We start from the raw sequence: 18,955 nt of genomic DNA on the forward strand, positions 1-18,955 counted from the left end.
TTGAATCCCTGCGCCAATCATCACTTTCTACAATTTGGCTTAAGACGCGGCTAATAATTGCAAGTGACGTAGTCTCAACTTAATCCTTGACTTTTGATTGGACATCTTCCCATGTGTTGGGTTTTGCCTAAAGGGAGGCTTCAAGCCGATTGATGCGTGCATTGATCACGATCAATTGAGTTGTGGTAGTCCTATTGTGCGCTTCAATAGCTGTTAGATGGTTGTTGATAGCGTTAAAGGCCTCATCAATCTGCTCTAGATTCATAGTGGGATTTAGGCCAAAATCATGTCTTGAACGAGTGGGCATAGACAAGGACACTCTAAAGGAAACCCTAGGTCCTAGGACAATGTGATGACAGTGATAGTACTAACCTAGAGATCACGCTAGACACACTAACAAAAAAAAAATCAGCAAGTCGCTATCCTCAAATATTATGTTGAAAATTCAGCAGGGTAGTAATCTAAGGGTGCCAAAGTGAAAATTCAGCAATGTGATACCTTGACATTTCTATGCTGAAAATTCAGCAATGGTATAAGTGGAAACACTAGCTGAAAATTCAGAATATGGTACTCCAAAAAAAAAAAAAATCAGCAATATGATTCTATATGTAGTGAATAGTCTACTAACCCTAGATGTGAATCTAACCTAGATGCAAAACAAAAATCTTATGCTAAACCTATGCTCTGATACCAAATTTGATGCAGGACGCATGATCTAACATGCAATGTGGAGATTATGAAAGAGTCCATTAAGTAATTCAATTAACAAAAGATGCTAACCTACCAAGTAATTAAGAGTAAACAATAGGAAATAAAATCTAATTTAACCTAAATCACATGCCCGCATTCTAAGAAATCATATAAATAAATTAAAACTAGGACCAATGGAAGGATAAAACTTCCAATTTAGCATAGGCACATTCCATGCTCAATGGACAAATTTGTAGGTTTTATGATTAAGGGTTAGGAAGGGGAAAATCTGAAATTAGGAGAATTAGGGTTCTTGGGAATTGATGATTTTGGAATTAGGGTTTTTAGAAATTAGGGAAAATAAGAAATTGAAGATCTAGGGTTTAGAAGGTTGTAATGGGAACGAAAAAAAGAAGACGAGAAAACGAATAATACCTTTCGACGAAGAAAGTGGAAGGATGTAAGACGAAAAATACCTTGGGGAATCCACCACCAAACAAGCTTCTACCCTTCCACAATTTAATTGGAAGGGAGGTTTTTTTTTTTTGTTTTTTTTTTATTTTTTATTTTTTTTTTATAATAAAAAAATCCTAGAAAATAAGGAGAAAAATTCCTTCACACAAGAGAACTCTTCTCTTTTTTTTTCTTCTTCTTCTCAATAACACCAATAGGGTTGGAACTCCACCCTCCCTGTGCTTTTATAATAAAAATTCGGAATTAAAATCTAGCATAATTACAAGTATGCCACTCACTTAAGTAAAGTGGCCCATCGTCCAAAATAAGAAAACTAAGACATATATTATCAATCTCAACCATCAAATTATTCCTAAAAATACCAAAAACAATAAAGAAAGCAAGATCAGAGTCCAAGGGGCCCATATTTAAAAGATCTGATGGCCCGATGTCCTGATCGACAAGATCTAATGGTTGGATCGACACAAAATAGAAATCTTATGACTAAAATAGTCTCCTAAGTAGCCCACATAGATCATCCCAAGGTGGGGTCTTTCTGATGCACGTCCAATGCATGTGAGGTCTTCAAAATGGCCTGGCCGGCCCCATCTGAAACTCGTCTCCCATCAACAAAGAAAGTTATGCCGATGTGGGTGATCGTCTCCATCTTTGATACACTCGAGTAGGTCCTCTGATGTCCCCATCATGAGGATTACCCTCGAGGCTTCACACATTCTCTTAAATTCCTGGAGAGTCTAGATCTTCGCTTGCAAATTTCATGCAGGAAGGAAAAGAGAAAAGAAGAACAAAATTTACAATAATGCCCTTAGTAGTAAAAAATGTGCAAACTCAAAAATAATGAATCTAAATCATCAAATCCTAATTCAAACCATCAATCACGTTTAACATAAAGTAAAAATAAAAATGCCTACAACTAGGGACCCATGTGGTCCAAAATTTGAGTGGACCAGCGGTTTGATGGCCTGCAGATGATGATATGAGGGTTAGATGGGCTAATGGTCGCAATCCAATGGTCGAATGCTCCTATAATAGAAACCCACATGCATCTTCCCAGTATGGGGTCTTCCGGATGCATGATGCATGCATGTGGGGTCTTCAAAGTGGCTCGCTCTGCCTCATATGGATGTCATCCATCTGTAACGAAACTAGGATTGTCGTCTGGGCCCTCTTCCTCCTCTGGTAGACCCTATATGATGGTCCGATGTCCTCATCAAGACTTCTTGTGGGAGGGTCACTACGAGGGTTTTAGATATCATCGTGTAAGTTGAAAAGATGTTCAAAAGACAAATGAAGACGGTGTTTTTGGGATCGATTAGATAATCCATCAGAATTGGGCACTCCTTGCGAATTGGTGGTCGATATTTAGAAAAGAGCAAAATGCTGTTTGGATGAAACTAATTGCATCTAAATAAGAGGAGTGTAAGAGGGGCTGGGTTCTAGGTACGATAGGTCATAGAAATGGATCATTTATTTGGAAAGCAATCTTAAAGTTTGGTGAAAATTGAAAGGAATGGTCAAGTATTCTTGGCGGGCATTAGATACAAAGTTGGAAGTGTTGGGAGGATTCGTTTCTAGGAAGACAAGTGGTTGGATGACTCTTTTCTATCCTCTAGGTTTCCTAGGCTAATCTTTTTATCGAGAAAGAATATTCTTGTTAAAGACTCCTATGAGGTAGCGAAAGGTAAAGCGGCATGCCATCTTTAGACCATGAGATCCCCATGGTTGTGGACCTTCTCTTCTTAACGAGTTTGCTCTTGTTCCACCTGATGTTGATGATTACGTTTGGGTCTGGGCTTCTCATGGCTTGTTTTCGTCCAAAAGTTTTCAATTGAAGTTATGCGCAATGGTTTGCCCAAAACCACCTTATGCCAAAGTGTAGGGGTAGACACTCCCCGTGTAGAGGATTTCTGATGGGTGGCGATGACAAACAATTGCAAAATATTAACAACTGAGCTTTAGAGGAACTAGTCAATTGCAAATTTTTATAAGTATGTGTTATACGGATGCCGAGTCTATCAACCACCTCTTTCTTAATTGTAAGATGGCATCCTTGATTTGGCAGGCCTTTATGCACCTCTTCAATATCTTTTGGGTCCTCTCGGGCTCTTTGTGCTTATTGATTAGCCGGAATAGCGGTCCTTTCGGTACTAGAGGAAAACTCTATGGAAAGTGTTCTTGTATGCAATTCTATTGGGGATTTGGAAGGAAATGTATTCTAGAATCTTTGAGGATAAAATATCTGAGTGTATGGAAGATTGTGTTCAAGGTGAAAATGTCATCAGTAATTGGGGCATTATTTTATGTATCAAAATCTGACCTTATCAGGGAGTGGATCCAATTTTTAGAAGGTTGGAGGCAAGGATATTCCTCCTCCAGGTATTAGGGCATTTGTTTTTCTTCTCGCTTGAGCTTTTGTCCATTATCTTGATGGGCATTTGTATGATCAAGTTGACTCGTTGTAACTTTTGCCCGGCGGGCGCTTTTAATAAAATTATGTTGTTGAGAGAAAAATATAGTCCACATGGAAGATTATAGTCTAGGGGGCACATATACACCCGACAAGCCTCAAGGGGGATTTGCCCCAAAGTTATTTAAATTATCTCCTATATTATTGAAATATCTCTGATATTATCGTTATCTCTACGTTGGCGGTACCAATAACATTGCTAGCGATACCAATAACACCGATAGTATTAGAAATTCCAGGCATCAACATTGTACCAAGTATCGCTAACGTATCAATATCACCAATATTTTCAGTTGTGTAAATTTCAGGCATCGTTTGTATTGCCAATGTCTTGCCAATATGTTTTCACTGTTACATTCTAGGTGACCCCGTGACGCTTGTATCACAAGTGTATTGTATCGTCAATAATATCGTCAACATAGAGATATCACAGAAAGTTTGTTTATTAAGGAAAAAAAAAATCTATTTCAATTATGAGCACATTGTTGCATGCAATTTTCAATTTATCGTTGCTAATATTGATAATATCTCAATGCCATCGTTATCGCAACGTGGGCGATATCAAGACCACAATCTTTCATTTCCTTTTCAGTTGTTGATGATTTCTTGATTAAATATCGTGAGTTGTCGATATGCTATAATTCCGATGGATTTTTGGATGGATGATTGGATAGTTAGATGGGATGTTTAGACTGTTTCTTACGACAACACATGATTTTAAGCCTCCATTAAATGAAAACTTATTATGTATACAATTTTTTTATTTTTTTATTTTTTTGCAAATTTTTATTCCTAAATATTCATATGTATATTTTAGTATCTCTTGAAGTTACACTGAAAATTCTACCGTTTTCCCAATGTTTTCCCGCATTTCCAGTTATCAACGATATTATTGGTGATATTGTTTCCATAACTCCAGCGAACGAAACTTGTAGCGATACCGATACTTCGAACATTGCCCCAAACCTTACTGAAATCGGAGGAAAAAGGACATGGAGGAGAATGAGCCACTTTCCAGAATGTTACCAAGTCTAAACAGTTTGGGAAGTGGGAACAGGATTGCTAGTCCAAAGTGAGATTTGAAGTGGGAGCCACACTTGGGCAAAAGGTTCATGCAATGAAGTTCAAACCATCTATCAACTGAATATTTTGATGGATTCCTTCACGGGTACTAGTGTCATATGCGATTGCATAAGTGATTATGCAATCGCATATGCCATTTGGAGACCGTGGACTGCATCTGCCATATTAGTGGCACATGCCGGTTTTGTACCATTGGGCGTTATATGATCGAACAAAGAAGTATGTGATGGCATAAGCCATAATTATGTGATTATGCTCATGTGGACTTAAAAAGAAAAAAAAAACATTTTGCTTCCTTTCTCTCCCATTTTGCGTATAGATAGTCACTCTTTCTCTCACTCACTCTAATATTATCACTCTCTCTAAACTCATACTTTCTTATTCTCTCTCGCTCAATACTTCTTTCTTCTCTCTCTCTCTCTCTCTCTCTCTCTCTCTCTCTCTCCAGTGTTCAAGTTGTCGGTATCGCTACAAGTTTCGCTGGCCGGAGATGAAGATTAATATCGTTATCGCCGATAATATCGCCGATAACCGGAAATGCTGGGAAAAAAGGAGAAATATGGGGAAAATGGTGGAATTTTTCAGTGAAACTTCAGGACATGCCTAAATACACATATTTACATATTCAGGAATGAAAATTTTGCAAAAAGAATGCATTAAATTAGAAGTTTCAATTTAATGGGGGCCAAAAAGTATGCGTTGTCGTAAGAAATCACTCAAATAGTAACCAAAATTAGTTTATATAATACAAATGCAAGCTTACAACAATTAAAACATGCAAAAGTAAATGAATTGAAAAAAATACACATTTCTAGCCATGTTTCATCCCCACATAGAGTGACGAGGTGGCTTGTAATCATTGTCCGGATCCCGTGGCAGTTGAGAGTAGTACTGTTGCCCAACATATTGACAGTACTATTCCCAGGTCATCCTCTGCTCATACCAATTGAGGAACTCTCTTATGTACCTCTGATAGTCATCCTCCCCAAACTGTACAAGTACACCTAGACGTGGGAATTGCGTGACATACATCGACGGCATTTCCTGAGCAGGGTACTGAGGGAATAGATCAAGTCCAACCCCGACTCCTTAATAGTATTGCTGCCAGTCATACGGGTACCCCGAATATCCTCCTGTCAAAGGGTCATGACTCGAAGAACTATCTTCCGGCTGCTTGTACCCATGGGTAGAAGAGCGTGACTGAATGTCAGAGCTGCCATGGCCATACCCGTGATATCCCCTATGAGCATAAGGTGGGATAGAGGTGGAGCTCCCCTGATCTGAACTTATGTCCATAGATGACAAGCTGCGTGTGAGAGCATCAGCCGCGGCGTGTCCGGCTTTTTTCTTTGAACAACGCTCGAACATATATCTGGGCTCTGATGATCTCGCCCTGGATGGTGGACGAGATCCATGATCCTCGTCCTGAGTGGCTTGGTCAAAGCTTTGCTCCTCAGTGAACTGGCCAATGGATCGTTGGCTCTGAGCTGTCGTGTACCCCACCACTGTCACCCCCACCCCCACTAGTACCACCTATACTAGTGTTAGTGCCTTTGTCCCCTCCCTCATCACCGTCGTCATCGTCGTCGTCGTCGTCCCCAGGACTAGTGTCAAGTGGGGGTTAGTCTCATCATCATCATCACTCACTACGACTTAATGATGAAGAGGGGGCCGTGAAGATGCTTTCTCACCCTCATTGGAACGTGCCGAACTCCTCATCAAAGGATCAAAGGAGTCTGTATCCGCCTTCTGTTCCTCTACTACCTGATCAACATTGATACCCAGAGCCGTTGCTCCCTCGGCTACCTGTGGAGTAGGGCCTCCCTCCGCATCATCTAAATCAGCTGATTTGACCCACTCATAAAGTGGGTCCTCATCATCATCACCTATCTGTACCATGTTACCTACAGACAACAGGTCTAACGGGTCTTGATTTTCCTCCATGTCTCGGTCTACCCGCAACTGCCTCTCTCTTAACTTCATATTGTAATGGCAGTAAACGAGCTTTTGCAGCTTCTCATATGCTAGTCTGTTCCTCTTGCTGGTGTGTATGAGTGACCATGTGCTCCAATTCCTCTCACACGGTGAGAACACGGACTGCCAATAACGGCAGTGCGGGCGTGTCGACTCCGTACATCGCCCACCACTCACCTATATATCCATGAGGAGCTTGTTTTAGTTTGAAGTTTAAATGAAAAATGCAATTACCTAATTATGTTACCATACTCACATGGCATCATCGTTTCAATCGATGCTTTTGCTAGTGCAGATGAGAACGTACCCTTCGCATCCCTAAACCGCAACAACTGTAAACACGGATTCACAGGTTATTATTTTTAATCACCCATATTTCTAGAGGCTATAAGGAAGAAATTTTATTGCATTAACTGGTTACCGAAATCTGCTTGCGCTGTTGATTCTAGGAACAATCGTTCGAACGCCTCGTGAACGGCCATCGTCAAATCTTGATTCTCATGGAGCCGACGTTTATAATGAAATTTGGGATTCAGGTAGTATGTTGAAACCCAAATATTAGTTACTCAGTTGTATTAACATGCAAACAGAAGTGGTGCTTAAAGTACTCAGTTGTATCAACAAACTTACCAGCTTGGTGGAGTGGATGCTCGAGAGTCCTAGTCCATCGACGATCGATGATATTGATCACCCACTGATACGAAGTGGGGATTGCAGTCATTATCCCCCGTCTCATAATCTCATAAGCTCATACATTGACCCCATCGAAGGCCACATCTCATTATCTATGGCTCAGAGGACCTTGTACATCGGATGCAGGAAGGAAACGACATTGTGAACTTTATCACAGAAGGTATCGGAAAGCACTATATTCGAACGGGTCTTTGCACCCTCAGTCTTCCTCTGATTCCACTCCATGTATCTCTCGGATTTGAAAAAATTTCTAAGACCCACGCGGTGCCTGTATAAGCTGTCGAGTGCAATGAAGTTCGTGGCGAATCATGTCGTGCCTGGTCTAACGATGTCCCCTCCACAACACTCACGCATTGCAGCCAACAACCATGAGTGATTATATATAAAGTTTGTCACTTTCCTCGCATCCTGGATGGTTTTCCTGATAGAATCCCTTTGGCCTATCTCCTCGAGCATTAAATCAATGCAGTGTGCCGCACACGGGGTTCAATAGAGATTGAACTTCGTCATCAATTTCTTCCCCGCCTTAACGAATGCACTGCCATTGTCCGTCACAACTTGGACAACATTTTGGGACCCAACATCTCTAATCACTCCTTTCAGGAGAGCATATATGTATTCGTGATCTTTTATTCTGGCCGATGCATCAATGGATTTGAGGAAAACCGGTTGTCCTCTACAGTACACCATGAAATTGGTAATGGACAATTTCGTAGGTCCTATCCACCTATCACACATGATTGTTACCCCATACTGTTTCAAGTTCGGCTTGAGTTCACGTACCCAAGCCTGCATTTCCTTGTACTCCTGATCGAGGTAGACGCCAAGAATCTCATGTGGCGTGGGAGGCTTCACACCGGGCCGAGCACACTGCACCTCCTCAATCATATTTTTGAAGTGAGGACTGGCTGCTGCATTTTGCTGGTACATGGATCGAGATGAACCACCTAGATATAGCGCCACCCACTTTCTCCCTGAGCCCCTTGCTCCACATATTTTTTAATCTTTTTTTATTAACGCCTGCGATGGGTGCATCTGGGACACGAGCGCTTTGCGTGCGTTGTAGGCCATGCCCGCTGCCTCCCTCAAATCGTCTGCTGCTCCCACCAGCCTCTTGTTGGGACATCCCAAACGACGGCCTACTCTCATCAATCCGTCTTCTTTGCTCCCCCCCCCCTACTCTGAAGCCCGAGACTCACGAATCACTTGTCTAAAATCACTCCTTTCTCGAGCCATAACACAATCATCGGGGTACACGATCCCCTCATTGTCGTCATCATCGTGATCATCGATAACACCTAAGCCCCGTCCAGTGCCTCGTAACTCCTCCCTCATATCCCTCTCCCAATCCTTTTGCTGCAGCATGCGTGACTTCACTTCATTCAACACTCTTTTCATCTCCCCTCTCACTGGCCTTGTTACACTTGGACAGTCTTTCACATTCTTGTATCCCCCTGCCAAATGTTCCTTTAGCCTAGACACTCCCCCACTCCGTATCACTTGGCCACAATAGTTGCATATGGCTCCATATTTATTCCCCTCCACTGGCCGTCTATGTTTCCACCCAATGTCCCTTGCTCCTCTTTTTCCCGATCCAGACGACATTTTGCTCCCTAGTAGTATGCAAATTTGCAATAATGGACAAAAAAAAAGTGCACCGGCTCGTATTCAGTGTAATAAGCGCAAATCATTTCAAGGGCTAAGATGTTAGATCAAATCAAATTTTCACATAAATTACAATTGAGGAAAGAGTCTGCAGATTGCATACTGAGTAAACTTTATGGGGCCTACTATGATTTATATATACAATATGATGGGTCCATGTGAATAAATGGTGGACGTTATCTCCCAACTTATTCCCTCTGGTGTAGCCCATTTAATTAACTAATCATCCTGATTTTTTGGGAATTGGGAGTAAAAATCACAGTTTCATAGGATGGACGGGTTGGATTTTACTTTATGAATGCATGTGCATGAAAGCCACATGGAGCAACGGGTAGATCTAAAGTTAAAGTGGATCCACCACAGAAAACCGTGGGAGCAATCACACCCACCGTTGAAATATTTATAGGGTCCACTGTGATGTATTTTTGAGATCCAACCTATACATAAGTTAACATCGAGATAAATGAAGTGAAAATAAAAATATCAGCTTGATCAGAAACTTCAGTGGCCCCTAAGAAGTTTTGAATGCTGGACGTCACTGTCCCCACTGTTTTCTATGGTGGTGGTCGGTGCTCTGTGGGCCCCACCATGATGTATATGTTTCATCCATTCCGTTCATCCATTTTTACAGACCATTTTAGGGCTTTATACCAAAAATGATAGGAATATAAATCTCAGGTGGACCACACCACAGGAAAATAATAGTGATTGGATATCCACCATTAAAATCCTCCTAAGGACGGATGTACTGTTTATTTGACATCCAATCTGTTGATTAGGTCATACAGATCTAGATAAAGGGAAAAAACAAAGATAAGCTTGATCCAAAACTTTTATGGCCCTTAAAAAGTTTTTAATGGTTGAAGTTTATTCAACACTGTTTCCGATAATGTGGTCCACCTGAGACTGTTATATACCTCAGTTCTAGTATCATTTTCTAAAATGATGTAGGAAAATAGATGGACGGCATGGATGAAACACATTCATCATGGTGGGGCCCACAGAGCACCGACCACCAGCCATTGGCGGGTGGCAGGGGTCGTAGCCAGATCATTTCTTTTGGCTACGGCTCTGGTCAGTAGCCAATCCAACCCAAATCCAATTGCGTACTGCGTACGCTCTTATTGTACTGAGTAAACTCAGTTGGGCCCACTGTGAATTTATGTGGTTTATACACACCTTCCATACGTTTTTCCATCTCATTTTAGGCGTTGAGCTCAAAATTGAAGCTTATACAAATCTCAAGTGGACCATACCACAGGAAACATTGGAAATAATGATTTCCACTGTTGAAACCTTTCTATGCCCCAAAGTGATGTTTATTTTTCATCCAAATTGTTCATAAGATCAAAAAAACATGGATGGACGGAAAAAAGCAAATATAATCTTGATCCAAAACTTCCGTGGCCCCCAAGAATTTTTCAACGGTATAACTTCAATTCACACTGTTTCCTGTGGTGTGGTCCATTTTAGCCTTGTATATTGTTCGGTTTTGATATAAGGCCCTAAAATTATCTTGTAAAATGGATGGACAGACTGGATAAAATACATAAATCACGGTGGACCCCACAGAGTTTACTCAGTGCTATGCTTAGTAGGCAAACCACCTCCAATCCATGCCCCTTTCAACAGCAGCGCAGGACTCGAATTTCCTTCCTGCGCTGCATGCTCAAGTGGGGCCCATTGTGATGTTTGTGAAGAATCCTCCCCGTCCATCCGTTTTGTGAGTTCATTTTAGGACATGATGCAAAAAATGAACCGTATCTAAAGCTCACGTGAGCCTAAAATGTGATAATTAAACGTCCACAGTTGAAATATTCGTGGGGCCACAAAAGTTTTGATTCAGCTAATATTTTTGTTTTGAGTTCATCCCAATAGTAATGACGTTCTTAACGGTACGGATGGCATCTAAACATCACTGTTGAACCCTAGGAAGGTTTCAACGGTAGGAATTTCCCTGACCACATTTTATAGTACGACTCACTTGAGCTTTGGAAACGGATGGGCTACTCCCCTGTCGTGCTCTGTGGGCCCCACCACGAGGTATGTGTTTCATCTATGCCGTCCATCTATTTTTATAGATAATTTTATGGTATGAAAAAAAAAAAAAAAAACAGGTATATCCCAATCTCAATTGGATCACATTAGAAGAAACAGTGTTGAATGAACTTTGACCATTCAAAACTTTTTGAGGGCCATAAAGGTTTTGGAACAACCTGATCTTTGTTTTTTCCCTTAGTCTGGGTCTGTATGACCTAATTAACAGATTGGATGTCAAATAAACAGTATAGTGGGCCTTAGGAGGATTTAAATGATGGATATCCAATTACTATTATTTTCCTATGGTGTGGTCCACTTGATATTTTTATCCATCTCGTTTTTGGGATAAAGCCCTAAAATGATCTTTAAAACTGGATGAACGAAGTGGATAATACACATACATCATGGTGGGGCCCACATACATCATGGCTAGACCACACCGCAGGAAATAGTTGAATTACACGTCTACTGTTGAAAAATTCTTGGGGGCCACAGAAGTTTTGGATATGCTTAAATTTTGGGCTCATCCTCTTGAATTAGATGGAAAAACGGATGGACAACTTAGATAGACCACACATACATTCAAAGTGGGCCCAACTGAGTTTAGTCAGTACGATAAGAGCGTACTCCTCAGTCTGCATTCCGTCGGATTTACCTCCTAGGGTGAGAGGTTTTTCGCATTCGCAGGGCGCGAACTCCTCACCGCGAGAGGGATTTTCGCTCGGCGAAATCCGATTTCCTGGTGCGAGAGCGATTTTCGCTCGGTGTGAAATCTGATTTCCCAGTGCGAGAGGGATTTTCGCTCGAAGGAAGAAATTAAAAAAACGCTAAAGAGGGGAGATGGCGAGAAAAGAGGGGTTTTGCGTACACATACCGGCTCTGTCGATCGAGAAGCTCCTCTTCCAGCTCCGGTTTCAACTTCCGATTAACCAGGTACGAAGTTGTTTTCCCGATATTTTCGATATTTATCAGAGAAAAGAGGGGTAGGTAGCTACAATTTTCTCGTGGGGTTGGTGGCTACAGTCGATATTCCGACAATATCAGACGGACGCCGATAATATCTCCCGATATTTCGTCGATAACGGAGTACGAAATGGCATATTCCGATAATATCACCCATCTCAAAAAAATCGCCGATATTTCGCTGACAACTGGAAGAGAAACGAATTTAGGGGTTTTCGGTGTCGCAGGGCTGACGACACTGATATTATCGTTGATATTATCAACATTTCGCCGATAACTCGAACACTCTCTCTCTCTCTCTCTCTCTCACACACACACACACACACACACACACACACACACTAATACTCTCATCAATAAAACATCTATGTTGTTGTGTTTTTTTTTTTTCCTTCACATTTTTTAGTATAAATATAACAATTTTTTAATGAAATTGGTAGTAAAACTAAAAATAAAAATAAAAATCCCTAGTAGTATTTTTATATATTTTTTTTAATAATAATTTTTCCATTTTCCTTGATTTTTCCATTGTTAAAAAAAGAAGTTTTGGGGGGTGTGCACATGCGACTGCATACACGCACAGCCCCCTTGGTCGCATGAGATCGCTTATGCCATTTGACAACTGGTACGCCCTTTTTTATACACCACCTTATAATTTTTTTTAAAAAATAAAATTTTCATTTTCCTTGATTTTTCCATTGTTTAAAAAAAAAAAAAAAAAGTTTTGGGGGATGTGCACATGTGACTGCATACACGCTCTGCCCCCTTGGTTGCATGAGATCGCTTATGCCATTTGACAACTGGTACGCCCTTTTTTATACACCACCTCATAAAACATGGAAATTTTGGATGCCTACCCCAACTTACTAGAAGTGCACCTGTCCCCCTTTCCCACCCCATACCGGATGTTACCTTCTTGAAGAATGCCCTCAACCCTTTCTCGACCAATCCCTGAGCTTCTTGGAATATAGTACTCGCCATTTCAGAGCGATGTTAGATGTTAGGAGGCTCTTTTCTCTAGTTCCTTCGGATTCAGAGTCCATAGCGTCCTTGCCAGTTCTGGATGCAGTGTGAGGAGCAGTTCCAATATATTTTGATAGATACTAGCGTGGATGTGGCTACTCTCCTAAATATGTACATTTCCACGAAATACAACAGCATGATGGGTGTGCCAACCTTGCTACATCATCAATCATCACTGAATAATCTTGCCTTGTTGCAGTGCTCAGTTATTCCACATCTGAGACAAGCACCTCATGGAACATAAAACCTTCATCGTCATCTTCTTAACCTTTCTCCTACCACTTTGGGTTGGCATTTAAATGGTTAATTGCGGAAGGTTTATGGTCAACTGCCCACCATACATCAATCTTCCTACTAACTGGCCTTTTGGAACTGGCCATACCACCAGCCCAAATTGACACCACTCTCATGATAACATGGTTCCACCAAGTATTGAAACCCATGCTGCCCAACTGTTACACGCATGCCCCAAATGGTGAGCAAGCAAAGCTGGGTTGTGGAGGTGTAGATACCGGACAAACTGCTAAGCACAAAGCACCCATACACATGAAAGGTCATGCTTGGGTAGTTTGTTACAGAAAATAGCACGAACCCTCTGACACACGATTGCCAACAAGATCAAACACTACACCTTAGCACATAAATTCAAGCTAACCACAAAGGAGAATTTGTGAACCATTCGTATTTAGAGCATGCAGTGCCAGGTGAGCCCGTTAAGCACCTGTTGACCTTTTATCTAATAAATTCATGGCTTGATCTTTGGGAGAAGTATATGACTACTGGTGGGATCTTTTCATGACCATAGAGCCCATCCCCCGCTACTGCGCCAACCAAGTCATCTTTTGCTACAAGTAAATAAAAGGAAGCAACAAGGGCTAGAGCCCATCCTCCATATCTTAAAGCACACATAAGTCTTATGAGCCACAATAATCAACTGACTCGTTGATACACAACCAACATTTCAAGGTCGATCTCATGGCAACCGCAACAAAGTGGGCAAAAGGAAGCTTTGCAGAATGCAGATGTGTTCTCACAAGCACAAGGACCTAAATTGGTACTGAGGCACACAAATGTACCACCATTGGACTAACGGTGGAAATGAATGCTCAAGTTGTTAGCTGCAGGGAATAGCAGGGAGCCCATCTAGACATCTTTACCAAACATGACTCACATGACAGAATCATGCCTGACACTGTACTTTAGCCTAACTACTACTTGTTTTCTGTAAAGAGAAGTTTGCAAATAGTTGAGACTTGAGGTCCCTAGATCTAATGCCGAACAAGTTTGCTTGGCATGATTTGGATCAGAAAAATCATGTAGCACTTGTTCCCCAGAAAATAAAGCAATTAGGTTTTTTATTCAATGCAATTAGGTTGATTTTTCTTGCTTATAAACACATTCTTTCTTAAGTTGTTGTCTAAACACAAAAGAACCAAGGAGAATTGTCAATGCTGTTAAGTGCCATGCCTCAGAATGACAATCAACCTTGGTAGGGGTTGAATCTTGTGTGCAGGAGATATAATCTGCAGCTACCTGCTACACCTTCAAATCTATGGTAATCCTGATCCTTCAAATCCCTTCAAGTATCTGTATTGGATATGGACAATGGACATGGCATCAGTATGGGTATGGTGTCCATTGGATATGGCTCAAGCCCTAGCTGATTATTTTATAGTAAAAATGATTAAAAGTGTAGAATCATTTTTTAAAATTTATAGAAGTATGCTGGAAAATATATTTTTGATAAAATAATTAAAATAATCAATTCTAAAAAAAGTTCTTGATCAGTCATGTTGGAAAATATTTTAATAACAAACATTCCAAAATATTTGTTCTTGTACAATGGTATTTGGGTGTCAAGCAAATCTGATACCCAGGCCTATCTATACCTATACCTGACTAACAAGTGGCATTTCTTGTTCATCATTTGATACCTAGAATGTTTAGTTGCCCTAGCGTGCATGTAGTGTGTTTTGGCTGGGACCCTACTGTACAGTATGAATGATGACTTTACTGGAGAAAATAAAAACTTCAGGACATCACCTGTCATATTCAGATCCAACGCTGCATTTCGGACCATATGACACTACATTTCACTTTTCAAATTCTGATCCAAACTTGTCATATTCTGCTGTTTCAACTTGACATTTTTATTTATTCATGGTTCAACTTGTCATATTCTTTTCCGCTTTGTTTGCAGGTTCTTAGTAAAATCTTCGTTGCCCTAAAAAAAAATATTCATGGTGCAATGTGTACGTAAGTGATGTATCTGTTATTATTCTGATTGTAGGAAGATGAGCATGATATGGAAATTGATACTGCAACTTCTGCAACTCAAGGTCCTGCTAAGCATTCTCTGCCAGAGCTTGAAATCTACTGTTACTTGCTTGTGTTGATATTTCTAATTGACCAAAGGAGATACAATGAGGTGAGTTGAAGCTCTGTTCTTTCATCAGTGACTCTTATATTGTCCACCGTAGAACTGAGTGTGATCAATGTTGTTTTACTTTTTACTGGGACTTGACTTGTTTTTTCTGCAGGCAAAAGCTTGTTCCTCAGCAAGCATTGCTCGTGTGAAGAACCTGAATAGAAGAACTGTTGATGTTTTAGCATCTAGGCTGTACTTCTACTACTCGTACAGCTATGAGCTTACAGAGAGTCTTGCTGAAATTCGAGGGTGAGTCATGTGCATCGTACTATCATAGACAGACACATGCACCCAAAAATTAAGAGGGCTTTCTAAAAGAAGCATCATATGCATACATAGACAGAGACATCAACCTAACACATGCATAGTGACAGATATTGCTGATATTCTCAAAACATCATTCTCTTGATGTTTTCAGAAATCATCAGTGCTGTTTGAAGGATACACCTCTTAATCCATCTGGACTACTTTCTTTGAGTCCATCTGCCACATATATAGCAAGAAGTTCCACTTGATGTGATCATATGCTTTTGGCATGTCAATCTTGCATACTTATCCCGCCAACTTCGCCATCTTCCTCGAGTGAATGTGTTCATTGGCCGCAAGGATCCTGTTGAGGATTTGCCTATGTTTGACAAAAGTGCCTTGAAAGGGGGAAACTAGTTTGGCATTATACGCTTTGGTTGCTGGTGAGCATTGTGGTGATGGTTTTTTTTTATGCTTCCAACGAGGCTAATCGGCCTGAAATCTTACTCCATTGCTCCCAACTTCCTTGGGGTGCAGGAAATGAAGGAAGTGCATATACTCTTATTTAACCTAGTTCTTTTGTCGAATTGGTTAGGAACTTCCATATAAGCCTTATATTGAGGTCTTGGGTTCCAACCTAGCGTACTTGTATTAAAAGGAAAAAAATAAAATCCAATAGACCCTTTTTGATCATCTCCCAGCAATGCTGAAAGAAGCCCATTGTGAAACCACCCAGTTCCAAATCTCTTTCCCCATGTTGATGGTTATCCTTGACCTCTTTTCTCTGTGAACACGGCCTCAATAGCTACTGCTTCAGCTCCCGAGATAGAATTAGCTGGAGACCATATGATCGAGGTCTGGCGATGATCTTGCTCGAATACAGCTTCTCATAGAATTGTACTACTTCCTGTTTAACTACTTCCCTGTCTTCTGAAAGCTGGCTGTTAATGGAAAGCCTATTTATGAGATTGATTCATCTTTTAAAGTTAGCTAACTGCTGGAAAAAAACTATTCTGGTCACCCTCCTTCAACCACAGGGCTCCTTGTCTCTAAGCTATCTCATCCTGCATTATAGCCTTGTTGAGCTCTTTCCCAAGCTTCACCCATTTTTCGTGGCATTCTTTGTCCAACAAGCCTATCTTTCTTTTTCAGGACTTAGATATTTCAATAACCTGCCGCCTCCCATTTTCTGATGATTTTATATTCTTATTGTTTTTCTTCCCTACTATGTATTTTGTTTCAGCATGATTTTCCAGAATGTATCTGCAGAATGCCAAAATTTGAAAAATATTGTGGTTGCGCACCTACCCACCCCAATCAGGTAAAAAGGTGGAGAGTTGGCTGCCAACATATGTAGCTGTCAGACATGTGGGGTGTCAGATCTGATGGCTTTTAAACATCAGATTTGCTGGCATGTCTGTGCAAACATATTAATTATAAATTAGTACAATAACCCATACTTAATTATTTGTTAAGAAATCCTTCAATAATGATAGCAATCAACCTAAAATTCTGTTATGTATGTGCTAGAAGCCTAGAAGTAACTCAAAAATAGAAGGTACTTTTTTTTTGTAGGGCCCATCCATCTGTCAGAGAAATGGAGACAGACATATGTCAACCATGTCCTCATTACATAGCTTTTAACTAATATTGTGTTGTATTTCTAACATAAATTTGTGCTCATTCCAGGAACCTCCTTGCGTTGCACCGGATGGCCACACTGCGTCATGATGAACTTGGCCAGGTTTGTAGCCTATTGAGAAGGCCTTTTTTATGTCTGTGATTGATTTAAAAGCTGCTTACAATAATTGATGGTCTGATGCAGGAAACACTTCTCAACCTGCTACTCCGCAATTACCTTCATTACAATTTATATGATCAGGCGGAGAAGCTGAGATCGAAGGCACCTCGGTTCGAAGCCCACTCAAATCAACAGGTAAACTCTCTTTTGACCAGCAGTGCCGTACTATTTTCCATCTTTTGTTAGATATATTATGATTATGGAATTATCTTGGAGCCACTTCCACCCACCGTTTTATGGTGAGACTCTTCTTAGAATTTGCGTCTGTCTTGGCTGAGGAATTATAAGGTGCTGATGCATAAGATGTGCGTGCTGATGCATAAGATGTGCAAAGTATCCTGATGCACCCGGTTCATACAACTGGGTGTATCTTCCAATCTGGAAGGATGTTTGGGCAATCCCCCATTCATTATTGGAGCCCAGAAAATAGTCTCCACCGTATGGCCCATTATATAAAAGGTCTGGATCACTGGGCCAGATGCTCCACTTGTACGGATAGTGTGCATCCTGATTGCAGGCTATAATTCCTCATCTTGGATTTCCCTCTACTGCAATGCATTGCCATGATCTCTGTCTCTGCCACTTAAGGAACAGGAAGCAGCTGCGACTGCATTCGGCAAACAAACTAGAACCCAGTCAGCTAGTGGTATGTTTGGAGCGCTTATCGTTCGCAGTTCTGCTAAAGGGGGACTTTTCTTCTCATTGACAGTTTTGTAGGTACCTGTTCTACCTGGGGAAGATTAGGACTATTCAGTTGGAGTATACAGATGCAAAAGAGAGTCTTTTGCAAGCGGCTCGCAAGGCCCCTGTTGCAGCCCGGGGCTTCCGCATCCAATGCAACAAGTGGGCTGTGATTGTCCGTTTACTGCTGGGAGAGATCCCGGAGAGGACTGTTTTTGTGCAGAATGGCATGAAGAAGGCTCTTAGGCCTTACTTCGAGCTTACTAATGTGAGTTGTTTTGAAACCGGAAAATAGTTCTGCACCCACACAAACACATTCATGTGCATTTGCTCTTGTAGTTTTAAAGGAATTATCTGATCCATGGGTCAAGTATATGTATATTGTTTTCTGGTTCTCAGTTTTTACAATTGGGCTCATGGTTGGGTGAGATCCGGACCCTTGATCCAATAGGCATCGGTGGATGACCAATGCCACAAGAAATGTCATAATCAGAGAATCTTAATCCGTTGATTGGTGGCTTGCACACAAAAAGATGGTTAAAGAAAAACTCTTGACGGTCCCATTCAACTGAAATAAAGTAAAAGATCTTCTGATATGGGTGATGGTTGAGGCATGATCCTCCATGATGAGGGCCATCAGGTCAGTGGTCTGGATCACAAAACCATTGGCCTACGTGTGTCAACTGAAGACCTTGATGATGCTATGCGTATCTCTTGTCAATGACCA

At 41.0% G+C, this 18,955-nt stretch overlaps 1 protein-coding gene across 2 annotated transcripts in view; it reads left to right on the top strand.

The window, feature by feature from the left end:
• The window catches only part of LOC131225479 (probable 26S proteasome non-ATPase regulatory subunit 3), a 42,248-nt gene that overhangs the window by 22,512 nt on the left and 781 nt on the right, over positions 1-18,955 (top strand). For both annotated transcript variants that reach the window (XM_058221008.1, XM_058221007.1), the window contains exons 4-8: positions 15,363-15,500; positions 15,613-15,749; positions 17,436-17,490; positions 17,572-17,682; positions 18,257-18,496. In XM_058221008.1, coding sequence (XP_058076991.1) covers positions 15,363-15,500; positions 15,613-15,749; positions 17,436-17,490; positions 17,572-17,682; positions 18,257-18,496 — 681 coding nt within the window. The remainder of the gene's footprint in view (positions 1-15,362; positions 15,501-15,612; positions 15,750-17,435; positions 17,491-17,571; positions 17,683-18,256; positions 18,497-18,955) is intronic.

This window comes from Magnolia sinica, chromosome 14 (genome assembly GCF_029962835.1).
Source record: "Magnolia sinica isolate HGM2019 chromosome 14, MsV1, whole genome shotgun sequence".
Taxonomy (NCBI): domain Eukaryota; kingdom Viridiplantae; phylum Streptophyta; class Magnoliopsida; order Magnoliales; family Magnoliaceae; genus Magnolia; species Magnolia sinica.